This window comes from Metarhizium robertsii (genome assembly GCF_000187425.2).
Source record: "Metarhizium robertsii ARSEF 23 chromosome Unknown MAA_Scf_3, whole genome shotgun sequence".
Taxonomy (NCBI): domain Eukaryota; kingdom Fungi; phylum Ascomycota; class Sordariomycetes; order Hypocreales; family Clavicipitaceae; genus Metarhizium; species Metarhizium robertsii.
Window position 1 is genome coordinate 2,275,600 of NW_011942171.1, and position 16,936 is coordinate 2,292,535.

At 52.2% G+C, this 16,936-nt stretch overlaps 4 protein-coding genes across 4 annotated transcripts; 2 read left to right on the forward strand and 2 right to left on the reverse strand.

The window, feature by feature from the left end:
- Positions 1–716: 716 nt before the first annotated feature.
- MAA_03711 (Pleckstrin like protein) lies at positions 717–5,855 on the reverse strand (the record flags this gene model as incomplete). Its single annotated transcript, XM_007821709.1, has 2 exons — positions 717–5,288; positions 5,388–5,855. 2 exons carry the CDS (start codon positions 5,853–5,855, stop codon positions 717–719), a joined length of 5,040 nt encoding a protein of 1,679 aa, XP_007819900.1.
- Positions 5,856–9,208: 3,353 nt separating this feature from the next.
- On the forward strand, positions 9,209–10,443 carry MAA_03710 (CCCH and RING finger protein (Znf183); the record flags this gene model as incomplete). The annotated part of the gene is made up of 3 exons (XM_007821708.2): positions 9,209–9,770; positions 9,886–9,910; positions 10,023–10,443. The coding sequence occupies 3 exons, from the start codon at positions 9,209–9,211 to the stop codon at positions 10,441–10,443; spliced, it is 1,008 nt and encodes a 335-aa protein (XP_007819899.2).
- Positions 10,444–11,090: 647 nt separating this feature from the next.
- Positions 11,091–12,292, forward strand: MAA_03709 (autophagy-like protein 3; the record flags this gene model as incomplete). The annotated part of the gene is made up of 3 exons (XM_007821707.2): positions 11,091–11,611; positions 11,681–12,149; positions 12,239–12,292. The coding sequence occupies 3 exons, from the start codon at positions 11,091–11,093 to the stop codon at positions 12,290–12,292; spliced, it is 1,044 nt and encodes a 347-aa protein (XP_007819898.2).
- A 716-nt stretch (positions 12,293–13,008) lies between these two features.
- On the reverse strand, positions 13,009–14,982 carry MAA_03708 (uncharacterized protein; the record flags this gene model as incomplete). Its single annotated transcript, XM_007821706.1, has 1 exon — positions 13,009–14,982. One exon carries the CDS (start codon positions 14,980–14,982, stop codon positions 13,009–13,011), a length of 1,974 nt encoding a protein of 657 aa, XP_007819897.1.
- Between the last annotated feature and the right edge of the window lie 1,954 nt (positions 14,983–16,936).

Consider the following 16,936-nt stretch of genomic DNA (forward strand, 5'->3'; position numbering starts at 1 on the left):
TGAGCATCCTTCTCTCTCAAGAATGCAAGTAGAATCTAGTGCCAACGAAAAGAACAGACAACCCCTCGTCCCTTGCCCTTCCATACTCAGACACACAAGCCTTCTTGGTCTACCAGCAGGCCAAGTGCCTTTCGATTTACTCGTCATGAGACAGGCAAGGAGAGAGAGGTTGTCAAAATGTAATCAGTCTGTCATCAGCCGGCTGCTAGCGTCGAGTTGCCTGCATTTTTTTTTTCATTGTATATATGAATGTAAGAAATATTATGAGGGGAGAAGGACGGCCCCAAAAGCACAAATGCAGCGAGGGTGCAGTCAGAGGGAAACGACCAAAAAAAAAAATTTCCGCAAGAAACTCCGTTCTGGAAACCATGATTCGCGGTAGTAAAACAGGGCATCGGCTTTTTTATTTCGGTTTCGTCGAAAAGAAAAGATTGTATGCATCACAGAGGCTAGCTCAAGACAAGCCATAGCCGCGCACTGCAATGTCGGTGAGAGCAGAATCGGATTAGCGAGTAAAAATAGGAAATGAAAACCACATAATAAAGGACGGGATGTCGTCATGTCGTCAAACTTTCACACAAGATTAACACTTGTCGTAAAATAGGTAAGGAAAATAGTTGTTGGTATGCTGTTGTTGTCGGAACAAATTGATCCATAATTCTTGAACAGGGCAAAACGCCCTAAAAGTGCCATAGCATCGGATAGCCACAAACAGTTTACGCTCGTGACCGCATCGAGGCCACTGGCGTGTTGTTAACAGACTGGGCGTAGTGGGAGTGGGAAGGATGCCCGCGACCCCTTCGTGGAATGTGTGGCAGGGTTCCTACATCATGCTTGCCATCACAGCAGGCTCTCACATTCTCAAGTCGATCCGCCTCTCGATCTTGACGCTCAATCATCTCCCGCAGATCTTCAGCGCTGTCATGCACCTCACTTGCTTCATAAATGCCCCAGTTTTGGCCGCTGGCACCTCGACTGCGGAAGCTGGAGAGGGTGCCAGAGAGTTTCGGTGCTCCAGATCTCCAGTACCCGCTGAGTTTGCTCAAAGTACCGGTCGACGTTCTGCTGCTTGTGGTTATAACACGTTTGCGATTGCCAGACGGTGTGAGGGTTGGAACGTTCATTGACACGCCGAGTGCTGGAGACTCATTTCGCGTTGTACGGGAATTGTACGATGAGAGGGACGGGGCAGCTCTTGATCCGGCGTCATTGACTGGTCGGCGAACGACTTGTGGATTGAACTCATCGACGTCTTCTTGCGTGATTTGCCCAGCAACCTCTTCTGCGTCCGTCTGTTGACCTTGGCCAGTTCTCAGCAACAAATAAGAGAGCGCGTTGAACCAAGTCTCGTGGCGTTGACCAGTCGTGCAAGTGAACTTGATGGTTCGCCCAGGTGAGATGATGACCAAGCTCTTACGATGAAGCCCCGGTGGCATCGGATTATCATCCGTTACCACACGGACGGCCTCAATAGGTACACTCTTGGCTTTGAGCTCCGTGCGAACTGCGGTAGATGGGTCCTTGTCGCTCCAATACAATGTCCTAGTATACGGGTGAACCCAGAAGTAGCGACGGTGGCGGTTCTCAGAGAACTCGCCGCGGCCCGTCTTTCGAGTATACTTCCACAGAAATTCACCAATCATGGTTTGCGTGATTGCTTGAATCATACGAGGATCAGTATTAGGCCCAAATCCCGTCGGGGGCATGCCCATTTCCCCAGGTCGCATGTTGAATCGCGTATCAAGCTCGGACGCAAAGGATGACACAGATGACCGCCGTGAATGCGATGTGAGTCTACCAGATGCGCTAATTTCTGCAGTTCCGTTTTGCATGAATCCGCTACGGGCGGCCCTCGGCGTGGGAGTTCCACGGCCAGACGACATGGGACCTTGTTGACTTGGAGTCTGAGGTCGATGTTTCGTTGCCGAAGCAGGCCAGAGGGGAGGGCCCATGTTGGCTGATTGTTGACTGTGAGATGACCCAGAACGAGCTGCTTCAATAATCTGGCGGTGATTGGAAGGTAGCGGCGGCGCATCGTGGAGTGAGCCTCGACCACTCGCTGCACTTCCTGGTCGGACTAAAGTTCCGGCATCATGTACAAACTCATTCAATACATTGCCCTTAGGACGAATAGGTGTGCCAAGACTCTCTTGTGAGCGGTAGATTCTAACTGTGCCGGTGGTGTCAGGCGTGCCGACGGAGTCAACGGACGAGTTCTTCACATGCCCAGAGGAGCGTTGAGAGTCACTTGTGAGAAGCTGTTCGATAGCCCCGGCAGTCAATGACGTCTGGGCGGCTTGGTCACTGGTGGGAACACTCTGCTTTCGTGCTGGACGGAAATTGGTATTGGCAGAAATCTCTTTGAATGGCCGTTGTGACTCCGGAGTACTGGCATCTAGTGAGATGGGAGACTGTCGAGTATCGTCCTCGGCAATAACTGGTGTAATGTCTCTCTTCTTGCCGCGGGAAGTGATGGATCCAAATATATTCTTGGTGGGCGTCTCAGGTACACTGCTCTCTTTACCTTCAGGGTCATCATCCCTTGGAAGAATAAAGGCATTTCTCCAAGGACTGCGAGGAGATGTGGGATGGGTCTCGATAAATTCGATTGAAGAGAAGCCAAAGCTTGGCAAAGTCATCGAGTCGGGTGTAGGTGCCATAGGCTCTACCTGCTGGGCAGAAATTGTAGACAAAGCCAACGCCGGCGGAGGAGGGGGGGGCTCCATAATCGGTTGCGTGTGTTGCATAAGGATCGATGACAGAGCAAGTGATGGCTGCGCGGGCGGCGGCAGCGATACTGGCTCGACATTCTGTGTGGCGATTCCCGAGAACTGTAGGCGGGGCAGTGTTGGTAAAATCACCGGCTGCTCTATGGGCTCAAGATCTTCCACATGTATAGAAGACATGGTCAGGTCTATTGGTGGAGCTTGAACTTCCTGAGGGCTGACAGGTACAACGGGGGCCACAATGGTGGTCTCCGTCTTCGGCTCTGGAACAGGTTCCCACGCTTCAGCAACAATATTAGATATTGTCAACTCAGGCGGTGGAATGCCCAGTGGCTCTATGGCTTCAGCCAAAACGGAAGATAGGGTCAGTTGCGGCCGAGGGGTGTCGGGTTCTACTATTGGCTCCAAAGCCTGGGCGGCGATATGCGATAATGTCAATTCGGGTTGTGCCAGTTCAGGCTCAGACCTCGGCTCAACATGCTCCATAGCGAGAGAAGTCAGACGCAGAGTCGGGGGTGTTGGAGGCATCGTAATCTCATCCCTTGGTTCCACGTTCTGAGATTGAATGTGCGACAACCCAAGTGAGGGTGGTGCAGGCCGTTCAGCATGAGGTGAGGAGGTCGGAGGAACAGGGAACTCGGCCAGCTTGCTTTCCAGATCTTGTTCATACTGAATACTTGCATCACTGTATGAGAACATGGATGCTGGGCGAGAGAAATCTGTATCCATTCCCCGACTGGTTCGCCAAGTTGTAGACAGACGGTTTCCAGCGTGAACAACTGATTCCATCGACACCGGCCTGTCAGTATGTTCCTCGAAAACTTCTGCGGTGATCTTGACGGGGTCAGTCATGACACCACTGTCCACCATGAGTACTTTAGGCAAGTTTGGAACAGCAGGAGGTGGCGACATGGTCCGGCGAACCGATCCGGGAGTAGCAGATCGGACACTTCGCCGGCTTGGAGTAGCGGCGCCAAGAGACTCATCATCACTACCAAAGTCCTGAAGCTCCGCGAAAAGGCTCTGGCCAGCCGTTTGGGGAGTACCGCCGCTGGTATAGCTGGCAGGACTGCTCCGTATATTTGGTTCTTCGCTGCTCTGCCTCGAGCTGCGAGAAAACGGGTTTCGGTTTAGTCTGAACCGGCTTCTTTGAGATGATATAGTACCTGTTGGCGTACGCAAATCGGCGAGTTCATCTTCATCTGCTGAAGTAGAGGCGGTACTGTCGAATGAGTCCCGGCTGCCTGCTCTTGCTAAACCAGCGGGGAGGCTAGGCGGGCGCTTCATTCGACCGAACCCTCTAGAAGCGCTTTCGGTCTCAGTCTCATTGTCATCGTCATCGCCAGACAATGCTTCGTTTCCGGTCTGGAAGTCCTCAGTCTCAGTAGCACGTTCATTGGCAGTCTCAAAGGCAGACTCGCTAGCTTCGTTGGCCGTCTCGAAGTGATCGCTCGTGTCAGTCGGATGTGATCCCTCCACCTTGCGACGGAATACGTTCGCGGGGGGGCCTGACGGCAACATATCAGCGTGATCCTCCCAATCGGGGTCATCCATCATGATCTCTTGTTTGCTAGACCGAAGGGTTCCCAGAAGACGAGCAGGCTTCTTGAATTCCTTTGAGTCTATCTTGCGGTTGCGACGAGAATTAGAAGGAGCGCCTGCATCACCTCTTGCCTTCTCCAAATCATCTCGCAGGTCTTGAATGATTCGACGCAACTCCAGCTTTTCGGTCTTTTCTCGGTGGAGTTGGTTTCGCTGGCTCTGGATTGTTCTCTGCGCGTGATGGAGAGATGATTTTATAGTCTCCGTCTCGAGCATTGCATGTCGAGGTGTGCCTTTTACTGGAGATGGTGGTGGCGAGTGCTCAGGCGTGATATTATCTGTTGCAGTCTCAAAATCTTCATCGCTGAAACCAGACAGTGACTCTCGGTCTGTTGTCCGTCCCCGTTGTGACGAGAAGGCTTTTGCCAGCTCTTGGTTCTGGTTAGTCAAGTCATCAATCTTGTGTTGCATTGCCGCTCTCTCGCTGTCAGCCATGACCATGTTGCGTTTGGCAGTGCCCAACTCGATGTCGAGGTGCTTCATCGCAGCCGCATGCTCCTCAGCCAGTTTAGAATGAGACAGTTTGGCATCATCTAGCTCTTTCTGGACCAATGTCTTTTCAGAATTGGACAAGTTCAAAGCTTGAGTAAGCTTCTTCTCACGATCCGCTGCATCTCTTTGCTGCAAGGCAATTTCTTGAAGGCGAGTCTCAAGGTTCCAGTTCTCCTCTTTGTATCGATGTTCGCTTTCATCCAACGTTTTGAGTCGCTGCTGTAGGCTCTCTGATTCAATCTCGAGCCTGGTCTTTTCCGATTGAGCACTCTTGAGTTCGTCATCTCGCTCAGACAGTAATGCCTGTAGATTTCGAACTTGGGCAATAAGAGACGTGCTGATTTCAGCAGCAAATTCAATATCGTGAACTCGATTTGACGGCTGGTTTCTGACTTTTCGATTCGGAACGTTCAGCTTGGTTGGAGAGCCGGTGGCCTGGCTTTCAAACTTGGAAGGGCTCACAGAACGCTGTCGTCGGCTTGGTTAGCTCAATACACCACAAAGCACGTAGCTAAAAAAAAATAATAATAAAAAATTAAAAAAAAAAAAAAAACCAGCTGTCCTTACCCTTCCGCTTCGTCCTTCTGGCACAAAGGGCGAGCCCGGGTGGGCTTCATTGCTTGGCACTCTCTGTTTAGGAAGAAATACCCTAGCAGACTCCCTGGCTAAGTCGTTATACTCCCGCTCAATGTCCACGAGCTTCTTGCGCAATTCTGGGCCAAGCTCGCCTTCGGCCTGAAGCTTCTGCACTTCCTGCAATCGCTCAGCCAACAGCTTGCGCTGGGCGACGAGGGAAGTACCCAGTTTTCCTGCCTCATCTAAACGACGATCTGTTTCTGCGAGATGTGCTTCCAGGGCTTTCTTTGCCTGTCTAGGTGAAGAACCTGGCCCAGCAGCGAAAAGTTCTAGGTCGAAATTGGAGAACCGGTGATGGGCGGATGAAGACGAGTCGGTCACGAAAGGGTCGTTGGCAGTATCCCCATCAGCAGGAGCTGGAAGATCTGGGCGGTTGTCGGAGGCTAGAGACGAAGCCATCCTGATGAACGAACGAGTTCAAAAGGAAGGCTGTCTACAAGCACTGTGGCACCATCAAGTTTCGAAGGCTCCGTGGCAAAAGAAATATGCGGCCGCGGAGGAAGCAACCGCAGGTGAAGAACAAAAGAGAGGTGAAGGATGCGGCCGTCCAAAGACGGTACTTGTACGTCGCAGTCCGCAAATCCTTTAAACAAGGAAAAAAAGGAAGCGAGTGACAGGACACACACTTATTAAGGCCTGGGTCAAAGTCGGGCAGCCCCCCTTGCGTGAGCAGGGACAATGCTGCAGGGGGGGTGAGAGCTCGACAACAGATTGGAGCACCTGAAAATGCAGTTCCAGTTGCAGCCAGCTCAAGGCGGCGTCCACGGATGTCAGAAGTCTTGTCAGCAACAGGTGGCTAGCGAAGCAACAGAAAAGAAGCAGCAAAATCGAAAGACCGAAGAGCGACGTTTGCGTTCAACGTTCGCTGGCAGCCGACGCGCTGTGCAGGGCGCGACTTTCTTGACTCTTGAGACGGCTGGGTTCAACGAGTCGATGTGGTTTGTACCTCGAAGTACGTACTGTTGGCGTGCGTCGGTCGTTGGAATTGGCGCCGAGACCCCCTCGCAACAAGCGATAGCCTGCAGGCGCTTGTGTGGGCAGGGCACCTAGATAATCACCTCGAACAGGATGGCCTCAGACGGCAGGAGTCGACACGGCGGCGTCGTGGTTGTGACGAGCTGGAATGGTACGCGCCCTTGGGCTTGTTGTTCATTCCCAAGCATCAAGACCAATTGGGCCAATCCAGGTACCGTGGGAAACGATTGGTTCCCGCAGAGCAAAGGGTTAAAAAAAAAAAAAAGGGCCGTCGGGGCCAGCAAAGTGCGCGTGCGTCTAGAGGGAAATAAATACTAACTAGCACGTAGCTGGGCCTCGGGGCACAGTCGTCAACAGAGCGAAGAGAGGGAGGGTGTTGGGAATAACAACAAGCAACAGTTATGTATGGAGGTGGTTTGAGCGACTTTAAACTTTAGAGTGCAAAGGTAAACATTGAATTCCTCTGAAAAGGGTTTCCACAGAGCACACATGCAGCAAGTACACGAGGTGTGTACCAAACACAATTGTGGCTAGGCAGGGCAGGTGCGACGAAGACGTCTTTTGGCCTTGACCTGCGTTGGTACCAAAACAACACTTGACATGACATAAGACGCGTAGCGGCGGGACTAAAATCGGCACTAAAACAGGTTGGGCCAATGCTTTTTCTGCCTCGACATTGATTTGAACCGTGTCACCGGGATCGATGCAGACAAAACACCAACAAAGCAGAATAGGCACAGTCCAACGTGCTGCCCAGTCTGGCACACTGGCTCAGAATGGGGTACATGTTGTAGCAGTAAACAAAGAAACGAGGGTTGGCCGTGGTTGGCCAGGCACGGGGAACAAAGAGATACTAGTGCATGCCACCGACTACGGAGTACAATACGATCAATACTACAACAATACAGCACAAGTCTAACGTCTGTCTCTGGCCGCAGAAATTGCTCAACCATGCCCGTGGCCTCCTCTGTTGTCAGGCGGCCAAGGAATATGTATCCCTCAAGAGGTGGACGGACCGAGCATCTGGCCAGCATCTGTCCATTATGATCCATCTCAACCTCAGCTCGAGCCTTCAGTCGTCATGGTCAACTGTCTCGTGAGTCGTGAACAACGGGAGCCACCAAAGAATAATAGCATAGTCACGTCCTCCGTGCTCCGTAGTAATACAGAGTACGGAGCTGTGGATCATGACTAGGACCAGGCCCAGCACTGCGCCTTGCCCGTGTTGTTACCAAAGAGAGGGTGTTGTCGGTTCTCTCCAGAAAGAAGCCAGGCGTTGGGGGTTGGGCATGGGGCAATCAATATTGAGTCCAGGGTCCAGAACATGCCCTGAACCGGGACATCAGGCAATACGGAGTACAACGTACATATATGTGCGTATGTAGTAATTAAAAAAGGAAATATGAAGGCGTGGTGCTGATGGCGACAGTGGTGCTGATGCCCTACGGCTTACAACTTGGCATCTGGTGACAACTAGTACCATGTACACGGGGACATGAAAAAGATATTAGTACTCGGACGCCAGTTCACAATGAAGCAACTGTTGGCTGGTGTCTTCCGTTGAAGGTGCTGCTGTCGAGTCAACCGGCGGGCCATGGCTCAAATACGCGGCGAGGCCGTCGCAACTCTGGCCATGGACGAGCAACCGCCGGTGTCATTTGTGGAATGTCGCGACCATCAGGCGGCAACAGTCACGAAATCCAGAATCCAAACGCGGATGCAATCGTTGTTTTTGCAGCGCTCATTTCGCAGGCGCCAGTAAAACACGCCGAGATGTCTGACTGCGTGGCGCTGATGAGCGACCCACTCTCACGATATATTGATGCACGCGATAACACAACATGTGCTCCGTACTAGTAGTAGTACTTGGTCATACAGGCTAGCGGGGCAAGCGACGGGTGGGTTGGTTCTACGCGCCGGTGCGTCGCATTGAGAGACCTCATTTCCCAGCCGCTGAATCGGTGCAGGGACATGGTGATGCCTCCATGTATTTCATCATCCATGCACCTCGGTTATTTTCAACTACGAGCACCAAGACGCAAGCATCCATCGTACGGCAGTAGGCACACTTCTGTAGCTACTCTAGACTCGAGCTTCATCGACAACTGGTACTACGTGGCAAAGTCGACAATGTCTCTGGGACCAGACAGTCCGGTTTCGTCTCACTTGTTCCTGTGCATGTCTTGATGCAGATGCCTCATAGGCTCGATGAAATTGTCACCAGACATCTGCATAATCATCAAAGCAAGGTATCCGCCGCGATTTTTACCTCATCTCACACGCATATCCCAGCTAGCTCTCCGTTTACTCCGTACACTAACAGTATCTCTTTTGGCGCTGGCTAACACAGCAAAGCCCGCGTTCAAGATTGGGAATTGCTCAACAGACGTGCTGATGGGAAGAGCGAGTTACACTCTCAACTCCCACTCGACAACAGTAATTGTCATTTATTATATTGTACATAGTACTACTACCTGAGTAGGTAGATGTGATCGACATGTCAGCCACTTTTTTTTTTTCCTTTACTCTTACCCTGCACGTGACGCCAAAACAAAGCTTCGCACGGAGCACGCTAGAAGAGGCAACAAAGGTACTTAGGTACCTTCCTGTCGTTCATGGAAGGCACTGGATCCACTCATTAGTCACCTTTCCAGAACCTTGATGTGGCCCCCAATTGTCCACCGGACTTGATCAGTCAGCTTCTGGTGACAAATTTAGCTGGGTGACATACTCTTACGAGCGTCAACATTGAACCTGCCAACCAAAACATTGACAACATGGACTCAAACGATGCTGGAGCTGCTATAGAGGTGAATGCGCCTGTGGCACTATTCAAAAAACGAGGCCCTAAAGGCAAAGCGAACATCAGAAAGCGACCGGCAACACCACCTCCAGCCAACAGCGATAGCGACAGCGACTACACGTCGTCTGAAGACGAATCCGGGCAGCGTGTGAAGCGGCGGAAGAGGAATGCCGCAGTCACTGTCTCATCAAAAGACGCCTCCACCGTTGCCGAGGACCTGAACGCAACTGTGTTCAAGGCGAACCGAGATTTGCCAATTTCAAGTTCCAACGACGCGACAAAGCAGAGCAACTGGTACGACGATGGCACAAAAGATGACCTTTCTGCAAAAAACTTGCTCGGTTCATCAAAATCAACAGCCAAACCTTCCCAGGCCGACGGCACATACAAAGGGCTGGCGAACCAGACATCGTTTATCCAGAAGAATCCCGACGCACCCAAGAAGACAGTCGGGCCCATCAAGGCGCCAACGAACATCCGAACTATCACTGTCACGGACTTCGCCCCTGATGTATGCAAAGATTATAAGAAAACAGGTACGACCAGCCACATAGTGTTAATGTCATTGAGCCCTACCTAATGCAGTGCTTGCACGAGTATTGGGATGGGTCAAGAAAAAAAGAGAATATGTCACTAACAAAAAAACACCAGGTTTTTGTGGTTTCGGATCTAATTGGTTAGTGTTTCACTTCCTGCTGCTCCCCAAGCACCGGCTTGTCGCCCACCTATACCAATCACCTGCGAACTTGTGCTAACAGTGCGCCTCTACTCAGTAAATACTTGCATAGTCGCGAAGATTACAAACATGGATGGCAACTTGATAGAGAATGGGATACCGTCACCAAGGGCAAGAAGAGCCTGGGAGGTACCGTTGTAGCCAGCGCAAAGCGTGACAAAACCGACGGCAACGACGACGACGACGACGATGACGACACACTGCTACAAAACATCCCGTTTGTTTGCATTATCTGTGAAGAATCGTACAAGTCTCCCATCATTACACGATGTGGACACTACTTTTGCGAGCCGTGCGCGTTGAAGCGGTATCGGAAGGACCCGACTTGCGCAGCGTGCGGAGCTGGAACAAACGGGGTTTTTAACTCCGGCAAGCGACTGAACAAGCTGCTGGATAAGAAGCGCGAACGAGAAGCGCAGCGGAGACAAGCAGCGTTAGAGGCGGGTGAAGAAGTTAGCGACCAAGATGAGTGAATGCCGGGCAGTTTTTGTTTATATGTACATATAATTTTGGGGGGCAGGATGAACGGAACGGGCACGAGCATCTATGATGGAATGATACCATGTTGCTGTGGATAGAAATTGGGGTTCTTTCTGTTTCAGGGTCTTGAATAAAATTCGAGGCTCCTAGGGAAATTCCTATGTGTACACAAGCCCAATAAATGGCAAACCACTTTCGCCTTCCCTTTGCACTCTGTCTTGACTGATAACGTGACTGTCATGGGAGCTGGATGGAATACCTGCAAGCATTGTTGATAAGATAGAGCTTGACTTTGGCATACCCCACCATGGCCCGCCTTCACCCAATCAGGGTCTCCGTCACCCCACCACCCCCTCCATGTGATCCGCCTCATCGCTGTGCCTGGCAGCTCGTCACTCAGGCGGAGCAAGTCATCAGGCAACTTCGGCTTTTGGAGGTCTGCTTCTTGTTCATCTGCCCACAACACCAGCAAATCTTGCTCGCCTTTAAAGAAGTGACTAGAATCTTGGACCTGAAATCAACTTTCCCGATAGGTTTTACTTACGTCAACGCGCTACATCAAACCAAGCCTCGATACGCATAACCTGGCTTTCGAGATAGCTTACGACGACACATCCAGCTCCCAGAACAACAAGGAGCCATGAACTACATACGGTCAACGGTTAATACCCTTCGGGATAGGTACACCCCTGTATCGCACAACTCGACATTCCGACAAACCGGCCAGGTCACTCCAGAAGAATTCATCGCGGCGGGTGACTACCTGGTGTATAAATTCCCAACGTGGTCCTGGGGCGATGCTGACTCCGAGGACCGGCGGGTGAGTTACCTCCCCGCAGGGAAGCAATACCTCGTCACACGGAATGTGCCTTGCCACCGAAGGCTGAACGACGATTTCGCTGGAGATGCGGGCCATGAGGAGGCCATCGTCAACGATGGCGACGACTTCAAGGGCGCGGGTGGAGCAGCAGACGACGATGGCTGGCTGCGAACCGGTGGGCTGGCCAGCTCACAGCCTCTGAAGGCACGGGACGTCAGGGCGGTTGATGATGCGGGAAACTTGGCTGATACAACGGACTTGGACGACGACATCCCCGACATGGAGGACGAGGACGACGACGATGCCATTATTCGTGACACGAGTGCCGAATCCAAGAGCGCGTTGGTGTCCCCCCTCCTTTCCTTCTTTCCTTTTCAGGTGCACGATCGCTGACCTTGTTCATCTCACAGCGGACGACGAACATATACCCTGTACATAATGTACTCACCGTACTACCGGACTCCACGTCTCTACCTCTCGGGCTACCTGCCCAACGGACAGCCCCTGCCTCCGCAGAGCATGATGGACGACATTGTAGGCGACTACAAGGACAAAACCGTCACCCTCGAGGACTTTCCCTTCTTCGCCAACAACATCAAAATGGCTAGCGTGCACCCATGCAAGCATGCCTCCGTCATGAAGACGCTTCTCGACCGTGCGGACGCTGCCCTCCGCATTCGTAGGGACAAGCTCCGGTCCGGCAAGGCCGTTGGCAGTGATCCCGGCATGGAGGGCCTGGTAGACGAAGTGGCCAAGCTTGATGTCAAGAGTGCACAGGAAGCTGCCGACAAGGATGAGTGGGAGGAGGTCGAGGGTGTGGATGCTGATGAGCAAGAGGTTGCCATCCGGGTAGATCAGTATCTTGTCGTTTTCCTCAAGGTTCGTACTCACCACGTTCTCCCCACTCCGTGGCCAAGAAGAGGCATTGCGGTGTAGGTCGACATGGCAAACTAATTGACATCCTCTAGTTCATGGCAAGCGTTACACCAGGCATCGAACACGACTTCACGATGGGGGTGTGAGCACGATTTATTGCTGGGCATGGTATGGGTCTATCTTGATGCACTGTGCCGACTTATGACATGACTGGTTAGCCTTTTCTTTTCTTTTCTTTTAAAAGAGTGCTGTGGCATTAGATTAATTGCATGATTTAACATCTTCAGTATTTTCGACATAGTGGACATGAAACTTGGACCGTGGGATGCTATAGTGCAAATCTTGTCAGTTCTGCCCCAAAAGGGGAAGCATTGCTCTTGTTGAGAAATGGGGCCGTACTATTGGCTTAGAAACCACGATACTCAAACTATCTTTTTCTTGGCAACCCGTATCCAAAGCCCAGACTCCAGTATACATGAACCGAATATATTGTGGATGTGAATAATGAAAATGACGATAAACGTGAATATGAATAAGGATAATGGTGAGAATATTGACAAGAATAAAATTGGGTTGGATGATACCCTCCAGCGGCACACCACGATCCAAAATGCTTTGATGATGCTAATGCAATGCTACGTGTCTATCTGCCCAACGAGTCCATGCCAACGGCCCCAACAGTCGTAACGCGTCCATATCAACTGTGCCACTGATGGGACATGGGTGAAGAATAACAAAGAAAATGGGTATATGTCGGAAGCACGATTCAAAACTAAAAAAAAAAAAAAAAATAGAAAAGAGATAAGCCCCCTCTGTTTGATGCAATGATAGTTTTGGTCCATCCCAAGCTTGATGGATTGATTCATGCGGAGCCAAAGGGAGCCCCAAAGTTGGAAGTATTCTTGAACTTGAGAGGAACATCTGGCTCGACACTAGCCTTTTCGTCTTCTCCCTCCTCGTCGCATTCGAGGTCGGCACTGGCTTCTTCCGGGTTTTTACCGTCTTCTGGTGGTGGCTGGAGTGCAGCAGGTAACATATTCCGGACAGCCTCAAGCTCCGGAGATTGGAGAACCTTGGGCAACGCGTCTTGACCTCGACTGATGGGATCTAGCCTCTGATTGACCTGTGCCCAAAATATCTCGTCCTGGGCTGGTATATTCTTTATCATGAGTGGGCCTTTGAGAGCGACATCATCAGAGGGCTCCAAGTAGCCTTCGATATTATCATCATCCCTGCCACCCTCTTGCTTTCCTTCGCCAATATCCTCTTTGCCATGCCGAGGTTTGCTATCAGAATCATCGCTGAGATCTGTGTCCTCATGCTGGTCAGCAAATCCAGAAGATGCCCATGCAGTTGGCGTAGTCTCCTGGCTTCTGGCGGCGGCTGAGCTGCTCTCAGTGGCGGTCATGGTGGGGAATAGGGACAGAGAGTGGTTTGGTGTATGTCCAGCATGCATCGTAAGGCGTCGAGATTCATCAGTAGCCAGTATTTGCTTTGTTTGATCTTGTGAGGAAGCGAGAGGGGTGAGGCCAGATCGAAGCCGATCGAGTCGGAGCCTTTCCCGTATGGAAATCCCATTCTTTTGTTTGAGATGGTTGTCTTTGTGAGTGCCTGTCGCTGGTTCAGGGGCATGGGGTGGCTCTGAGATGTTGCCAGGCCGGTTTGATGTTGCATGGAAGGTTGATTTTTTAACCGCGGTAGCTTTGATCGGGATACCCTCCAATTTAGGGTCTATTTCTTGGATATCAATGATGGGAACACCCTTATTGGGTTCTGGTGATGAAATGGAGAGGAAATCAGTGGTGACAGACTTCCGAGGCACTATTCGAGGACTTATGGGTATATGAGTCCCATGTGCAGGGGCGGCAGTAGGAGAGGTACAAGGACTACCTCCTTGCTTGGCAAATTGATGAGGGCGTCGAGAGGCACCATCTAACCCAGGAGGTAAATCGAGGGATGCCAATGCCTCGCTGGCACTCCGTCCAGAAGGTCGAGGTGGCGGAGATTTGTTTGAAGCGAGCGAGGGCGAATGGCTGACATTTGCCTCCCCACTGCCGCTTTGGAGACTGTTGTGAGGTGATATTAGACCGGGGACATGTGTGGTATACGAGGCAAATTTCCTGAGGACGGTGTTTTCCCCTTCCAGACGCTGGATGCGTTCTCTGAGGCCTTGTATAAGATGCGACATTTCTTTCCTCTCATTCAACCATTCCTCACTCATTTCGTCAATGACGGATTGCTGGTCGCGGTACAGCCTTTCGGCTTTCTGTCTGAGGGTCTCGAGGTTGCCACGCTCGAGTCTCCAATTTTCGACCAATGACGAATGGCCAGCCAGTCCGGTATAGAGCCGCGATGGCGTCTGGGGAGGAATTGCTGCATCGGCAGACACGGATCTTGCTAGAGAGGCGCCTCCAAAGTCCCAGGCGGCAGGTGGTGAAAGCGAAGAAGAGTTGGGATGAAAGTAGCCACGTACTTTTGCCTTGGAAGAGTTGGCGGCGCCAGCAGCAGCAACAGGTGATGCCGAGTTGGACAAATTTAACGGTGATGGCGTATCCAGGTGCGTGCCAGCCAAAGGAAAGTTGAAGTGTGAACGGTTGGCACTGAGAGGGTTTAATATAGGAGGGCTCTGTATGGCGGCATGTCGACTCGGTGACGAAACTGATTGGCCGTCGCAGTGATTGGACAAGGCGTCTCCGGAGGGAGTCATGGTTGAAGGTGATTGCGAGGAATCAAAACCGGAATGTGACGCTGGTCCGCCTATTGAGGCGCCGTTGGTTGGGACGTCGATGGCACCGGAGGGTAGAAAAGCGTCCGACTCTGACGTGCGTTTGGTCATTATGGAAAATGGACGTCACAGCCAACAATCTGCACTCCTGGAGAGCTGGAACCAAGGGCCCAAGGTGTGGTAGTATTTACGTGTTTACTCTCCCCGTGCCCTCGGGGGCCGGGGGGAGAAGAGCTGATGAGATTTGTATTCAGACCGAGGTCAGAGCCGGGCGACGGCAGTGCAAGGACGCGGGCAGCAGCAGAGAGGTAGCAGTTGAGAAATGATCAAATCGGCACCGAGAGCGAGGACGGGTCGGACAAGGGTCGACAGTACACTGCAATGACAGGCGGGTTATGCGCCAGTCCGGGGAAATGGTCTCGTGGCTGGCTGACGAGGCCGGCGGATGACGATGGTTGGACGAATGGATGCAGGCGCTTTGAGTCAGGCTGACGGCAGTGTTTGGTGTTTTTTTTGTGCGACCCCAAATATGCCGGCGGCCCAGATTGCCAGGAAGACGACGGAGTAGGCGGCTGAGACTCGGTGTGTGCGTCGTCGGCTGCGGCAGGTATTGAAGTAATATTGAAGCAATATTTGTCGCTGTGGCCGAGTTGGGTGTCGGATGATGGAATGGGCTGGGGACAGAGGACACCGGATGTCAACCAGCAGAAGCACAAGCAGAAGCACACGCACAAGCCGATGCAACGGCGAGATGCGATGGCGGCGCTGATGACGGTGATGTCGCAAAGGATTGCGCCGTTGTGCTGGTTGTCGAGCGAATTCAAAGAGCGAACGTTGAAAGGCGCAAGCGTTAAATGCGGCAGGCGGAGGGGAGGGTTGTATGTTGCGTACTTTCCTGTGCGAACGGAGGTAACTCGGTACATGTACGTATGTACTCCGTACTCTGGGAATGTGATTGAAGGTGACTTGGGTGGTTGAGCGCTGGAACCAGGACAAATTAGGCGCGCCAAGCGGATGAGAATTGCTGGGGCAGTTTGAGGGTCCAGTCAGTCCAGATGTCGAGATGTCGGCTCGGAACGGTGAACCGCGGCCCATCAGACCAGGCTCATTGTGCACCTGCTCACCACAATTGGTGGGGCCATTTACTGGGCCATGCCACGCCGATGCTCACCAAGAGGCACGCGCGCAAGGCAACTGCTGCCCGCCGCAGCCAACCACAGCCTGCCGCATCCTGCCGCATCCTCGGCTCGTGCACGCAGTCACCTGAAACCCCAGAATTTCTCCCGGCTTGGAACATTCCTCGTCAACATTAAGTGTTGGCAGTGAGCCAGTCAGTGTCCATTCTCATCTCATTTCACCTCACGCATCGGCGGATTCGGCCGGCATCGCTTCCGCAGATCTCTCTCACTTGCGTTCTGTGCACTTGGTGTTCACGACACGCTGCGTCGCATGAAGGAGGACCTGGCTCGACAGCCCTTTCTGGCCCCCACCGAAGCCACCCACTGTTGACAGTCCGGTGCTAACTTGAGCCATCAGTGCAGAAGCCTCAGTGCATCACACAGGAACCAGACTCATCCCACTATTTGATCCCTCCAGACATGGATGGCTTGCTCCATGTCGGCGTCGGTCCCCTTGGGCCTGCAAGCTGTTTTGGTTTTACGCCACTCATTTGCGCGAATCAGCACCCACTGCTGCCAAGCTGCATCACCAATTCGTCCCGATTGGAACCTGTCCGCCAACCCGGTGCGTATCAGCCCGAACTGGCTTCTTCTACCTTCTATTTGTGCCTCTGCCATTAGGCATTGGCGACGTGGACCTTGTCTACTCGTGTACATACATATGGCGGACATTCTGGAGGACAAAGGGACGCAGCCGCGCCCGCATATCTGGCATGAGGCTATTCGTCTATTCCCCGTTCCGAGAGACCGTGCCAGATTTTTTTTTTTTTTTTTTTTGGTGAACCAGGAACACGACGCCTGCTAGCTGTAGCACAACACAACCTCAGTTCGCCGCCTGATGAGCGAATTTCTGGCCGGCTCGACAGCATCGACAAAAAAATCCGCAC